Source organism: Aspergillus melleus (genome assembly GCF_016097325.1).
Source record: "Aspergillus melleus strain CBS 546.65 chromosome Unknown contig3, whole genome shotgun sequence".
NCBI classification, from domain to species: Eukaryota; Fungi; Ascomycota; class Eurotiomycetes; order Eurotiales; family Aspergillaceae; genus Aspergillus; species Aspergillus melleus.
In genome coordinates this window covers 4716855-4729613 of record NW_025763372.1, presented here as the reverse complement: position 1 = coordinate 4729613, position 12759 = coordinate 4716855, and the positions used below count along the sequence as shown (strand labels likewise).

Sequence of the window (12759 nt, the reverse complement as noted above, 5' to 3'; positions counted from 1 at the left end):
CTCCACTCTAGGATGTCAGAAATGGAGCAGCTCACCTTACTTCCACTTCCCTTAGACTCTTTAGTCTAATGCATGTGCTCTTGCAGTATAAAAATACGGACAAAGCATAGTTCACGAACAAGCGCACATTTCCTATTGGATCAAACAGCTGTCGCTGATAATTTGAATCTCTCAGACATACGCAGTAGCTTCCGTAACTGTCTTTGGCCATGTCCTATTCGTAATATAGGCTTGATCGTCAGTATCGCTCATTCTGCTTGTTCGGCCCGTTGAGCCCATAGCTACTTTACTATACTGCGCCTATTTAATAAGGAAGCTTCATGTCAGAAGCTACATATCCTATTTCTATTTTCTAAGAATCCGCTATTTAAAGTTTATCGGGGGTCTTTCCGGATGATGTTCCGTTGAGAAATGGACTGTGGTGTTAACTTCCACTGTTATGACACGCTTCCCTCCCTATCTAGGAAAAGCTCTAGGAAAAGCCCTTCATTATATCCGAGACCTTTCACCAATCCAACGAGTCTCCATAGTTTGACACCATCGAAATCTACTATAAATGGCGGCGTGATGTGTGTTCTTGTTGTCTCTTCGCCATCACTCTAAACTCAGTAGCCTAACACAGCTCTGAGATCGCCTACTCTCTACGGACTTCGAAAACTGAAAGTTTCAAGCGCACCAAAGGATTGAATGAGCTCTTCCAACTCATTGATCCAACTAAAACAAGTGATCTTGACTCGGAAAATTTTGCAGGCAAGACTTTGTCGCTCACAATCCCGCAGAACCTATCTAAATCAAACTTCACGTTTTCGAACTCCGGTATAAAAATGCCTAGAACCTCCAGCGCAATGTGCAACCAGGACTGCCGTGGCTGCTCTAACTGCCTTTCGATGGCTTCTGGTAGCGGTGGAGGTTACACCTACTACCATCACAGCGAGACTGTGATCGTGAGCAATGGCATTCCACAGCGGATGGAGCCTATGACTCGCACCATCCGAGGATCCGGTAATCTTAATGATATTCAAGACAAACTCAGCGAGCTTTCCATGAACAGCTCCTCCAAGCACAAGTCCCAGTCCCGTCGCAAAAGCGGTGTGGCCAGCTGGCTTGATAATATTGGCGAGGATCAGGTCGTCAACTCCAGAACTCCTGACCAGCATCTCCTCGAAGCTCCCATGGGCCGCTCTGGTAGTCGATCTCACGTCTCCTCCTCTACTCATCGCTCAAGTCGCTCGCGTCGTTCGAGCCGCGATGATGATGATGATATGCGCACTGTAGTCACTTTAAGTAGTGTGACTCCCTCCGAGAGCGCCAGCGGTATTTCCTCGCGCCGCAGCGACCACTCTCACGCATCTCGCCGCAGCTCTCACCCTGAGTCCAGCCGTGTTGGCTCCCGAGTTAGCACCCGTACCCGCGACGACGATGAAAGCACGATTCGCGCCTCTCGCCCAAAGGACAGCATGGTTTCCTCGCGGCGCGGCAGCGGCAGTGAAGCTTACAGTCGAGTCTCCTCTCGCCACCCCGACGATAGTAGCCTGCTTTCCTCCCGTCACGGCGGTGCCAGCACTGTCAGGGGATTTCGCATGGATAGCACCCTCAGCTCGCGCCACGGCGGTGGCAGCGAGATTACTAGCCGAGTTGGCTCCTCCCGCCACGGTGTCAGCGAAGTCGGCAGCCGGGCGAGTACTCGCCATCGCAGAGATGGCGCTATCATGCTGTCTTCTCACATTGAAGATATCCCCGCGACTGTGCTCAGTTCTCGCCATCCTAGCGAGACTTCTAGTCGCCGGTTCTCCAAGGATGAGCGCAGCTATGTTCATCCTCGGTAGATGATCGAAATGAATACCACTATCGTAAAGGGTCTTTCAGCAGATGTGACCAGTTGGTCTATAACTGAGTGATTGCGAGTGATCACCTGTTTCTTTCTGTTTTCTAAATTATTAGCACGATGAATACCTAAGGCTAATGAGAAATCGTTGGTAACTGACACCTTTTCCTGTCATCTTTCGTCGTGTCGAAGTTTGGATGCTGATAATACAAAAAAAAACCAAATAAAACATTTTACCAAAAGTAATTTCCAGAAACGTGGATCCAACCTAATAGTAGAATTAATTTATTAGCGTGTTTGTAGAAAACAAATCTTATCAAGTTTCTAAGGCACTTACGAATGAACTTTTCCAGCGACCATCATGTGTCTGAAATCACAAGACCTTCTCAAGCCTGTGGATACAACACTCTGCATTCATATTTTCCGCCCCTGGGGCCTGAGCAACGTAGAAAGTCCGCACGATATTAAAATCGAGTCATTTGTCGCCCCAAATTGCTTCTACATAAAAACGCAAAGGCGCCCATCAGCCGCCACATTCCATGCCTACCAATCATGCGTAGAATCAACAGCGCTTACATCGCGTTTTCCGAGCTGATAAACGAAGAAGACCTTGTGACAATAAACAACTTACCGATCCAAAAACTGTCTCTTTATATCTCAATGACGCTCATCTTCCTGGTTGTCTCTGTTACGTCCCTTGCGTATCACCAGCATGGATGAATCGAACGACGTTCATTTCAATCCGGGTGTTTGTGCGGTAGTGGAATTCAACCGCTACACTGTATGGATTTGTGTGGCCTTGAAATATAAGATTGCTTGCTAATTTAAGGGTGTTCCGATAGTCTCAACGGATCGAATATAACAGAAAAGAGTTAGCAGAAGATCTAATTGGTGATTGGATACAAACGCACGTTTCTGTAGCTATGCCTTGCCGAATTGTGTAGCTATGCAATCTGATGAAATATTGTAGGAGGCCTCTTCCAATTCTCCAGAGATTGCAGGTCGAGTACAATGGATGTTAGTCCTCGATTTAACTAACAGGCCGTCACACTCATGCTCACAACCGTTAGCTTTGCCTGCACAGTGTCAACCGATCTTGATACACATGGGGACTTCTTGTCAGCATCAGAGAAACTGGAGCTTTCCATAAGCAAAGAAACATTCTTCATGCTTACTCAACGCTTCCCTTCGTTTGATGGTTTGTTAGATGCTTGGAAATATCGAGCATCGGCAGGCTGCGTAATTCGATATATTGACTACGATGAGACGACTGGCCGTGCAATTTCAATTAGTGAGTCTCTATCCTACCTTCCGCGATTCATCCATTTAGAGCCATTAACGAGGAGCTATAGATTTCATCATTTCCATCAGACTATCTAGCAGCTTTACGTCTTTGATTGCAGTGTACCATAACTTTGCCAGCAGAAGCTCTATAGTCTTAGCATTGAGAGTCAATCCACACGATCAGGATTTCTTCCAACGGTTCCAGGAGCGTCACCAGCGTTTCGTCGGTCACCCGCTCTTTGTTATAACCCTCCTATTCGAAGTCAGCCTTGCCACGAATTTTCTTTACATGCAGAAGATCCGTCGGGAGCTGGGTGTGATTGAGAAAGCGACGGGGCAGCATGGATGGCTCGAGATTCCAGCGATCGATGCACTGGCTCACGATAGCGAACTGTCTCGACTAGGCCACGCGGCGGAGATTCATGTATCGATCTTTCGGCGTCGGTTGGACTACCTAGAGCATCATCTTAATTTGAGTCAGCAGACACTCAACGAGTTGGAAAATTTAATCTCAAGCGCCGTTGGCTTGCCAGTGGGTCTGAAAAGGGAATACGAACAGTGGCTTCGAAATCTCGCGATGCAATTCCAACTGCGACAGGTCGATCTGACTTACTACCAGCGACGAGTGGATAATCAAATAACGGCTGTAAGCTATATGCAGTCCTTCGAATAGCGGAGACTTTGCTAATGTCGATAGATATATGGATTGCTGTCGCAACGCGACAATATGCTCGGTGTGTCCGTTGCCATCGAATCGAAGAAGATTTCTGAAGCGTCTAAGCGCGATGGATCTTCTTTGAAATCGCTCACCGTGCTTGCGACACTATTCTTCCCGGCGAGCTATATAGCTGTGAGTGTTCCACATAGTCCACTGAAATTCAAAGATCTTGGCAGGTCTCATCCTCGACTAGACCCTTTTCACCCTTCCCCATTTCACCAAAACACCGTTGTGGGTGTACTGGACCGTCGCGGTCCCTTTGACCCTCCTTGTATTCATCTCTTGGTCTAGTTGGACGTTCTACCGCCAACGGCGGATTGCGCGAGAGACAACCGATCAGGAGATCAATCGTGATGTGGAGCTCGATCCAGAAGTTGCGTTCGCGTCGTCATCGAATGCAGCATCTTCGACGTTTCTGGTCTCCACGCTTCGACAGATCAGGTCTCATACGAAGGCGTTGAATCATTCGTCTGTTTCGTCTAGAGACGAGGCCAAAGGGGTGGATGTTGGAGGTGGGCTTGGGATGTCGCGTCAGTCAGAGGGTTGAGCTGAGCTGAAGAAGTATGACCTAGGGGAATGGAGCAAGGTTGCTGTGTAACGATGAACAATTATCGCAAGCACCAGCTAAGGAAGAGATTACGAAGACCACCATCACTCTTAAACTGTCTTCTACGGCCATGTCAAGTTGGTAAGTAACAGACCTGCTCGATGTGGTCGAGATAAATCTCCTCAGACTCTTTGAAATCGAAAGGACAAAGTTAATATAACCAAGGTTGCAACTGTGAAGACAAAGCTTCCCCAGTAAGCCATCGTAGGAAGGGAATACCCCATGGAAGTCAGAACCCGAGAGGGTATTGAATGCCAACCAGAAGATGGAAAGAAACAACAGTAAATTATTTCCTAAGCAAGGCTCATTCGAAAAAATAGCAACCTCATGAATTGTACCAGGTGAGTGTCAAATTGAACATCACCGGCCAGGTGCCAAAACCAGCTCAAGACTCAGCCCTCCTCACAGCATTCCCAGAATCCCAGAAAGCAAAACATTCGAAACCAAGTTCCCTGCCCAGTCCGAAAAAACTAAGCATATCCGTCCTCGCTCTCCTTCATAACCATGCCATCCTCAGCAGCATCGCCCTGAGCCTCCTTTCCACCTTTCTTAGGGGTTGCCTTCTTAGGGGATGCCTTCTTCGGGCTGGCCTTCTTGCGAGGGGTAACGGGACCAGAGTCATCTGCCTTGCGCTTGGCTCCGCTGAAAGTGACCTTGTTGGTCCCGTTTCCGTTCTTTCTGTACTTGTGCAACTGCTCGCTCAGAGCCTTCGGAGTGGGCTTCTCATCGCCGGCTGGGAAGTGCGAGATATTAGTTAGCATGGCGATGGAAGGTAGAGGAAGAGGAAGACTTACGCCAGGCCTCAGCAATCTCGTCAAGGTTGAGGTGAATGTCCTGAGTAGCGAAGATGGTTCTCAGCAGCTGTAGATTGTATCAGTATGTGTTTTCATGTGATGGGTGGGAGGGAGCTTGTCCGTACAATCTGCTCGTTTTCTTGAGTCCAGCGCATCTTTGCAGCTTTCCAGAAAATAGATTAAAGATTGTAAAGAGTTAGTGGAGTGGGAGTAGGAGATAGCAAGATTGCCCAAGAGATGGAGTAAGAGCAAGTTTGTGGCGGAGTACGCTGAGATGATGGGACAGTGGACGGAGAGAGGGTAAGAGATGATGAGAAAGTGGGGGTTGGAAGATAGATGTAGGTGGGTGGGCCTGCCGTTTCTCCACTGGGTTTCCGTGGAAATCTTGGTCAACGCACGTCCTGCTATGGTTGATTAGTCGCTCTCATGTCCTTCACTGGTTGCTGTTAATCACTTCTTATAGTTGGAATGTCCTGCCATGCGGATGTCGGTAGAAGTGACTTGTCCTATTGTTCAGCCAGTGGCTTTTTTCACCTCCAGGGACGACAACTCTCTCATTGTAAGATCTCTGGAGAAGACTCTCTTTCTGGGTCTAGAATGAAGTGAGAATGTCACATCAAAATGGCCTGTTGCCTCAGGCTCACATCATATCTTATCTTATCAGTGGTCAGGTGACTGCGGAGGATCGACCGGAGTTCGGCCTGCCTTCGCTGCCCATTGGCCAATTCGCTCCTGTCAACCACTTCATCCTCCACTTGGGATACTTTTCTGTCATGATCCCGGTCATTTAGGCTTCGTCATGGCGTCGGGCATTAGGCGAAAGCCAATTCCTGCCCCAGTTCCTTACGATGATTCTGGTGTTACACGTGGTGTGACGTCCGTCCCCACTCCACCCCCTGAATATAACGGCCATCACATCCATGCGTCACCAACGACTTCCGCGCGACCTCTCCCTCGATATCCAAGCCAGCCTCAGTTGCGCACTCCGTCTCCTTCGAGAAACCTTCCTCCGTCGTTGACCCCTGGATCGAATCATTCTCTGCCGCGATATCCCAGCACTGTCGATATTCGTCCCTCAACTGCACACAACCTCCAACCCCCGTTAACGCCTGCCTACAGCCCGCAAACGCCACCAAGATACCCCAGCATTCCCGACCTTAGAGCCCCCAATGTTTCTGATAGTTCCTATCGACCATCGACATCAAGTGGTCCCTCTCACATGCATTCTCAGTATCCAACCCAACCCGTGCTCTGCTCCTCCAAGTCTTCAAACAACCTCCGTCCGCCATTAACCTCCACCGTCTCCGCTCAAACGCTGCCTCGATACCCCAATCCTGAGACTCTCACACCCAATCCCTCCAACCCACCTGTCCAACGCGCTGCCACCGATGTCCTTCCATCAAGCACACCACCCCGTTCAGCCACATCTGCGACATCCGAGCCTTCCGCCGTTCAAAAAGCCTACGGCGAAGCGCGCCATTTCCTCGGCGGCCTTATCGCCCACCCCACCGAATCAACCAAACACTACACCATCCTCCGGCACTCCCACGGCATCGTCTTCTACCGCGGCAGCACCACTTCCGTCACGCTCTCCATTTTCTCCGATGCCCCCCTTCCCCCCGACCGAACCCTCTGGCTCCAAAGCAAAGGCTGGACCGGCAAGACCGGCATGCGCACCAAGGCCCTCCTCCGTCTCAACGACGACTGGATCAACGTGACCCCCACCCTGGCCCTGCACGCCGACCAGGTGCCCCCAGCCGACGAACGCGCCTGGCAGCGCGACATCGACAAATTTCGTCGCAAGAACACCTCCAATAAACTTCGCTCCCATGTCCTCCGCGAGACCGTCGTCGCCCGCATCCCTGCCGAAGCGGGGGACGGATATTTCCAGCTCGTGCTCTGCGGGCCCAAGAAGAAGGTCCTCTGCGGGAGTCCCGTCTTTCGTGTCCTTTCAACCTCGCTCAGCCCAAGCTCCGTCCGCGGCGCGAGTCTCAGCACTCTGCCACTGGAAATGGGCGCCATGGTCCTCGGTCTCTACGCCCAGGCCACAGCCAACAGAGTCATCGGGCCCGCTGCCGCAGTCATCCAGTCAAAAGTCGACACCTACTCCCCAAACCCGATCAAGAAGTACGCCGCCGAAAAGGCCATCACCGTCAGCGGCGTCGGAAACCACGTCGCCGGCATGATCAAAGGGGCGCCAGAAACTGCGAACGCACAACTGCAGGGACAGTTCCAGCCTACCGAATCACTCGATTTAGGTCCCCAGGCCCCGTTTCCGATGGACTTCAAAGCCCGAGGCACTTCATCCCCATCCCCCCCTTTATCGTCGGCAGAAACAACCGACGACCGATACTCTCTCTCCAAAGTCCCCGATTCCATCACCGATCATCTTCAAGGTATCTTCTTCGGCTGGGCCCGGTTCCTCGATTCCAAGATTCAGAACCATCCTCAGCAATGGTCCCAAGCCATCATCTCAATTCAGTCCCTCGACCCTACCCTCCAAACCCGCGTCAACATCTCCCAGACCCTCCGCAAAACCGTTTCTCTTCGTCTGTTGGACGTTGAATACGATCACCCACCATCGCCACCTCTTTCACACCCACAAACCCAGCTCCAAACCTATACGCCCCAAGCACCAACCCAGACACAAACCTCTACCTCTATTTCAACACCACCACCCCAACAACAATCCAAATTACAAATCCTTATCCTCGGCTTCCTCCGCCAAAACCTTCCCCCTCCCACCGCAAACACCGAAAAAGACCTCCTCATAGCCCGCGAACAAGCCACCGAAGCGACCCTGTTAGCTGAAGCCTGCGACGCGACATATGCACAAAACATCCTAGATCATCCGGCTTGGGGTCCAGATGGCATACCTAGCCTTAGCAATGGGGATGGGGTTAGGTCTGGTCCTGGTCCTGGTCCTGGAGGATATAATAACGGGACGTGGATGGAGAAGACTCGAGGGGGAGTTCAAGGGGCTGTGGCGAAGGGGCAGAAGATGGTTGAAAATGTGCCCTTGCATTGGATCGGGGTGAGGTCTACGGCGGCGGAGATCAGGGATCGGGGGGTTGAAGGGAGGGGGTTTTTTGTTGTGCGGTAGTCATCTGCTTGTATAGTAGGAGAGGATGTAAATTGTGATTCATATACGTGTGTCAATGAACGTAGATAGATAATGTTTAATATGCCGAAAGATTTGAAGTACCGAAAGAAAAGAAGTGACTGACTGTACCGAAAGAATCGAAGCCCGAAAGAACGAAAATCACAAGGTTGCAAAGTAACCATCAATTTCCCACGCCGTCCGGCTCACGAATTCATTTTCACTCTCCTTCCAGTCCTGCAACATATTTTCCACCCTCGCGTCCGCTCGAATATCATTCCTTTTCACCTTTGACAGCAACTTCGCCACAACCCTCGCTGTCAGAGAGGTCTGCATCTCGATACTGTCGACATCCATCCGTTCACCCATCTTCAACGCAAGAGGCAGAATCAAATCCCCTTCCACTTGCTCCATCATGTCGTCGATATAGTGAGAATCGAACACGGTCACGGGATCACTACATTGATCGATAAGATTGGCCACATTGTCTGCAAACGCGTTCAGCGGGTTTGAATTGAGAGGATTGTAATGGGGCGAGGGGATAAGCTTTGTCTGCGAGTATATAGCGGACGGAAGTCTTGAATTTAGAGAATGGTTATTCTCATCTCTCCTCAGGTCCTCAATAACATACCAGATGTCACGCAGCAGATCGTGAAATAACTGGTAATGTTCCAGTTGATTCTCTGGGCTTCGGGATGTGTTCTCACGCGCTTTCCGTATGTTTTTCAGGCCCTGAATGACGGTCTCATGGGATACGATGCGATCACCAAAGACCGTGTCGAATCTGACGGGCCTTTGGGCGAGCATACCCATGCGGTTCTGGTATTCCAAACAGATGTCTATGTCGTTGATTCCTGTCTCCCCCGGCAGGGCGGGCTGCAAGTCCCGCATGAGGAGGGAGTTCAGGTGGTGGAATGGGTTGGCCCTGCGGTGGTAGCCGAGAACCACGTTCCAGTGCTGTATTGCGGAGGCATATTGTAGAGAATGAGCTCTCGCGGACCTGAAGATGTGGTCATTTATTTCTTCAAATACAGGGTTCGTGGTGTATGCTAGGACAGATGATCGATGGGTGAGTAGAAAAGATGCAGGAAGATAGTCGTGCCAGATGTTGAGCACGAAGTCAACTGCGTCGGGAATAAAAGGGCCAAACTCGATTCCGGAACCTAGCCCTAATACCCCAAAGTGAAAAAGAAACTGTTTCATCCACCTTTCGTGATGAGTAATGGATTCGTCAACCATCGGTAGCAGGATTTCCTGGACGTAGCGGCTGCGGTGGTTTTCGGGCAACTTGTGGAATGCAGTGCGTGTGAAGAGCTCGAGGTTCCGTTGAGAGCAAAGTCCGGAGATGTCAGGGAGCTCTCTCTCTAGTTCTTCCCTGGTCGGTTCCGAGCTTTGGCTTGTTTCGCTGGTCCTGACAGTCGAAAGACCGAGCTTTTGGAGAAATAAAAACGAATTATCAGCCTTTTCAGAATCTCGCTCGAGAAGAGACAACATCGATGAGATCACTTCGGTTTGCACGTCAAATCGGGACGACGCGCCATGAATTGATTGCAGGATAGACAGGCTTCGTCCAGTTGGGATAAAATCGGCGGCTGCGACAAGTTGAGCCACCATCTTGACGGTCGTTATTTTCACAAGTGCAAACGGACTGCTTAGCCTTTCGCAGACAACGTCTACTAATGACTGTACCAGACGTACTGCCTTGTCCGGATGAAGAGCCTTTCCCAGGCTGATCAGTCTCAAGTGGTGATGGTACGTTGAATCATCGGGGAAGTCCTCAATGATGCGCAGGATAACGTCAATCCCCATCTCTGGCTGATCCGTCGAGGGAAACAGCTTAGTGAGCTCCACAACACACTCCAAGAATATTGAATATTCTGAGCCCAAATCTGGTGATAGGTTGTCTAACAAGGACATTGTCAAGCGGCGTAGTACATGAGTTGGAACGAATGTGATTCCATCACTGATGGCTTGGATTGCGCTGCCCATTGCGCCTGGAACGTCCGTGTTTGCGAGTGAGAGAAACCGGCTGCCGAGAGCGATCGGGGGCCATCGTGCAGCCTCTGATCTTGGGAAAGCCTCGGACAGAATTGGTTCCTTAGTGAAGTTTCCGAGGAAAAGCAAGGCCGAAAGAACAGCAGCGTCGCAGCCTCTTATGCCGAGAGTTTGCGAAACGTGCTTGGAATAATCGGGTGACCACATTCGCTCAGGGCCAAAGTCTTCATCCACTTGCTTCATGACGACATTGGTGGATGGCATTTTCCCATACATTCGACAGAAAAGAACGGTCAGAAGAGCAATTTCATCGTCCTTCTGTCCTGCAAGACCGAAGGGTTCCCACTTCATCGCGCCTTTTTCCAGAGGTTGATCTAGATAGCACGTTTCTGGCATTGAAGTGGAGTCGATCATCCGGCTGGCCTTCCCCCAGCCCCATTCACTGGCAAATCCAGCCAGCCAGTGTCGGAATATGGTCAAGTGCAGTGGATGCGGTGCGAGAACGGTCGCGTAGTGCTTCCAGACACGCATAAGTCGCTCATACCGGTACTTGCGGCTGCAACGACAGACAAATGAGCGTATGAGATCCTCAAGATCATCCACCTTCAGATCATCTACATCTTCGGGATCTATAACAGGCCGCATCAACACCTCAACTGGACCAAAGAGGACGTCATTGACTTTGGCCGCAGCATATGGGATCGAATCTGGCCTTTCCACAGCAAATGGTACCAAATATGACGGGATAAGATCCTGCACAGCGAGACCCATTGGAGATCCCTTTTGAGGCTTATCGTCAGGCGCTTCATCATCGGACATTTCTTCGTCATCGAACATTCCTTCCATCTCCTTCGAAGCCCAGAGCTTATCACGGCGTTGGATCAACTGATCCATGAACGAAAGAAATGTTGGGGAATTGAAGCGTTGAATGTCCAGCCCCGACAGCATCGGACGCCCTTCCACCCACCAGTTGAGTTCATGTCCTTCTTCGTCATATCGGAGGAGATTTTCGATCAACGGACCTAACATCATGACGGCGAGATCGACCTCGCTTGCGGCAAACTGCTTTTGGTGCATACGCAATGATCTCATTCTATTCGCCACTACGCTTTCGAGGAACGTCATTATGCCACCAGTGATTCGTGTATGGTCCAGTGGCTCCTTGGATGCTTTCGTCAAAATGGCGAGTATGCGCATTAGGTTGTCGTCGGCTTGTTGTGTTCGTTGTAACGCAGCCAGTGTTGTGGGTCCACCCGTCGAGCTTGATTCAACACATCCCAGCAGTTTAGATGATTCAGAGCCGAGTATGTAAGACTGGACCAACTCAGGGAATACGATCTGTAGCTATTTTAGCGAGACAACTTTGAAAGTGGAATGGGCAGCATACACTGTCCCGTATGAACCGTGTGGACCATTGCATAACTTGGTTGAAAATTGCCAATGATGTGCTGACCAGCGCAGTTTCTACAGCTTGGTTCGCCCAGAATGACCTCATTGCAGGGTCTTTGTCGTTCTCTGCTCGTTGTGTCATCCAGAAAATCCCTGTTCTCGTTAGAAACGCGGGTGGGACAAGTTATGAGATGAACCTACCGGCTTTTGTCGCTGGGAAATCATCATCCGTCCTCGCCACGGTGGCCTCGCATCGAGCCTTCAGCTGACATTGAGCAGGCCATGACAGCAGGTTTCCTTCTCCATCAAGTACAGGTAGATACTCGGTATAGCCATGCAGTAGTGGCACTCTGTCGAAGAGCTGCCTGATGTCGGTTGCTGGCAGAAGATTCAAGATGCTGTGGGGCCAGAAGGCAAGGAACCTCCGTTCTCTTTCGGACGGAGGAAGGTCCAGGTCTATCTCAAGCTCTTGGGAATGGCGACAGAATAGCTTGATGAGCGGCCATCGCACTTCCGCTGCGGTCCCTTCCAAGACTGTTTGTATGGGCTCAAACAGTGATGGGCTGCGACCAATGTGCGATACCTGCACTGGACACCGGAATCTTATCACGTGAACCAACAAAGCCTCCAACCTTTCTCTATCATCCGCCGAGGGCCGTGATGGATGAGCCCGATGGAGTAACCTTTTCGTGGGAGATTCTGTCTCACTAGCTGTGCCAAAATGGGCAATCGACCAGTAACGGATCAACTCCGTGAGCAAGAGCTGAGTAAGATCATTGAAATTTTCAATGGCTATGATCGGCAGGGTCCGGTCAATCAAACGAAAGATCTGTTGGAAGGAAGCCTTTTGCTGGCAGACATGGCGGAGTGTTTCATGAATGTATGCGTTGATTTGGGACGGTTTCAGCCTCCTCGACGCATCCTCATGCATTTTGTAGAGCAGGTCCAAAGCAAATTCAATACCCGGCAATGTGTCCAATGTATCGGGCTGGTAATGCACAGGTGTGTATGGCACAGAAGAGCAGATCATGGCTCTCACGCAGTTCT

The 12759-nt window shown here is 50.5% G+C and overlaps 5 protein-coding genes across 5 annotated transcripts; 3 read left to right on the top strand and 2 right to left on the bottom strand.

Annotated features, from left to right (window-relative positions):
* Positions 1 to 845: 845 nt before the first annotated feature.
* On the top strand, positions 846 to 1826 carry LDX57_006674 (uncharacterized protein; the record flags this gene model as incomplete). Its single annotated transcript, XM_046088391.1, has 1 exon — positions 846 to 1826. The coding sequence occupies one exon, from the start codon at positions 846 to 848 to the stop codon at positions 1824 to 1826; it is 981 nt and encodes a 326-aa protein (XP_045944361.1).
* A 1572-nt stretch (positions 1827 to 3398) lies between these two features.
* LDX57_006673 (uncharacterized protein) lies at positions 3399 to 4374 on the top strand (the record flags this gene model as incomplete). The annotated part of the gene is made up of 3 exons (XM_046088390.1): positions 3399 to 3755; positions 3807 to 3959; positions 4021 to 4374. The coding sequence occupies 3 exons, from the start codon at positions 3399 to 3401 to the stop codon at positions 4372 to 4374; spliced, it is 864 nt and encodes a 287-aa protein (XP_045944360.1).
* A 530-nt stretch (positions 4375 to 4904) lies between these two features.
* LDX57_006672 (uncharacterized protein) lies at positions 4905 to 5383 on the bottom strand (the record flags this gene model as incomplete). The annotated part of the gene is made up of 3 exons (XM_046088389.1): positions 4905 to 5167; positions 5229 to 5295; positions 5354 to 5383. 3 exons carry the CDS (start codon positions 5381 to 5383, stop codon positions 4905 to 4907), a joined length of 360 nt encoding a protein of 119 aa, XP_045944359.1.
* Positions 5384 to 6027: 644 nt separating this feature from the next.
* On the top strand, positions 6028 to 8331 carry LDX57_006671 (uncharacterized protein; the record flags this gene model as incomplete). The annotated part of the gene is made up of 1 exon (XM_046088388.1): positions 6028 to 8331. One exon carries the CDS (start codon positions 6028 to 6030, stop codon positions 8329 to 8331), a length of 2304 nt encoding a protein of 767 aa, XP_045944358.1.
* Positions 8332 to 8490: 159 nt separating this feature from the next.
* On the bottom strand, positions 8491 to 12742 carry LDX57_006670 (uncharacterized protein; the record flags this gene model as incomplete). Its single annotated transcript, XM_046088387.1, has 3 exons — positions 8491 to 11661; positions 11711 to 11865; positions 11914 to 12742. The coding sequence occupies 3 exons, from the start codon at positions 12740 to 12742 to the stop codon at positions 8491 to 8493; spliced, it is 4155 nt and encodes a 1384-aa protein (XP_045944357.1).
* Between the last annotated feature and the right edge of the window lie 17 nt (positions 12743 to 12759).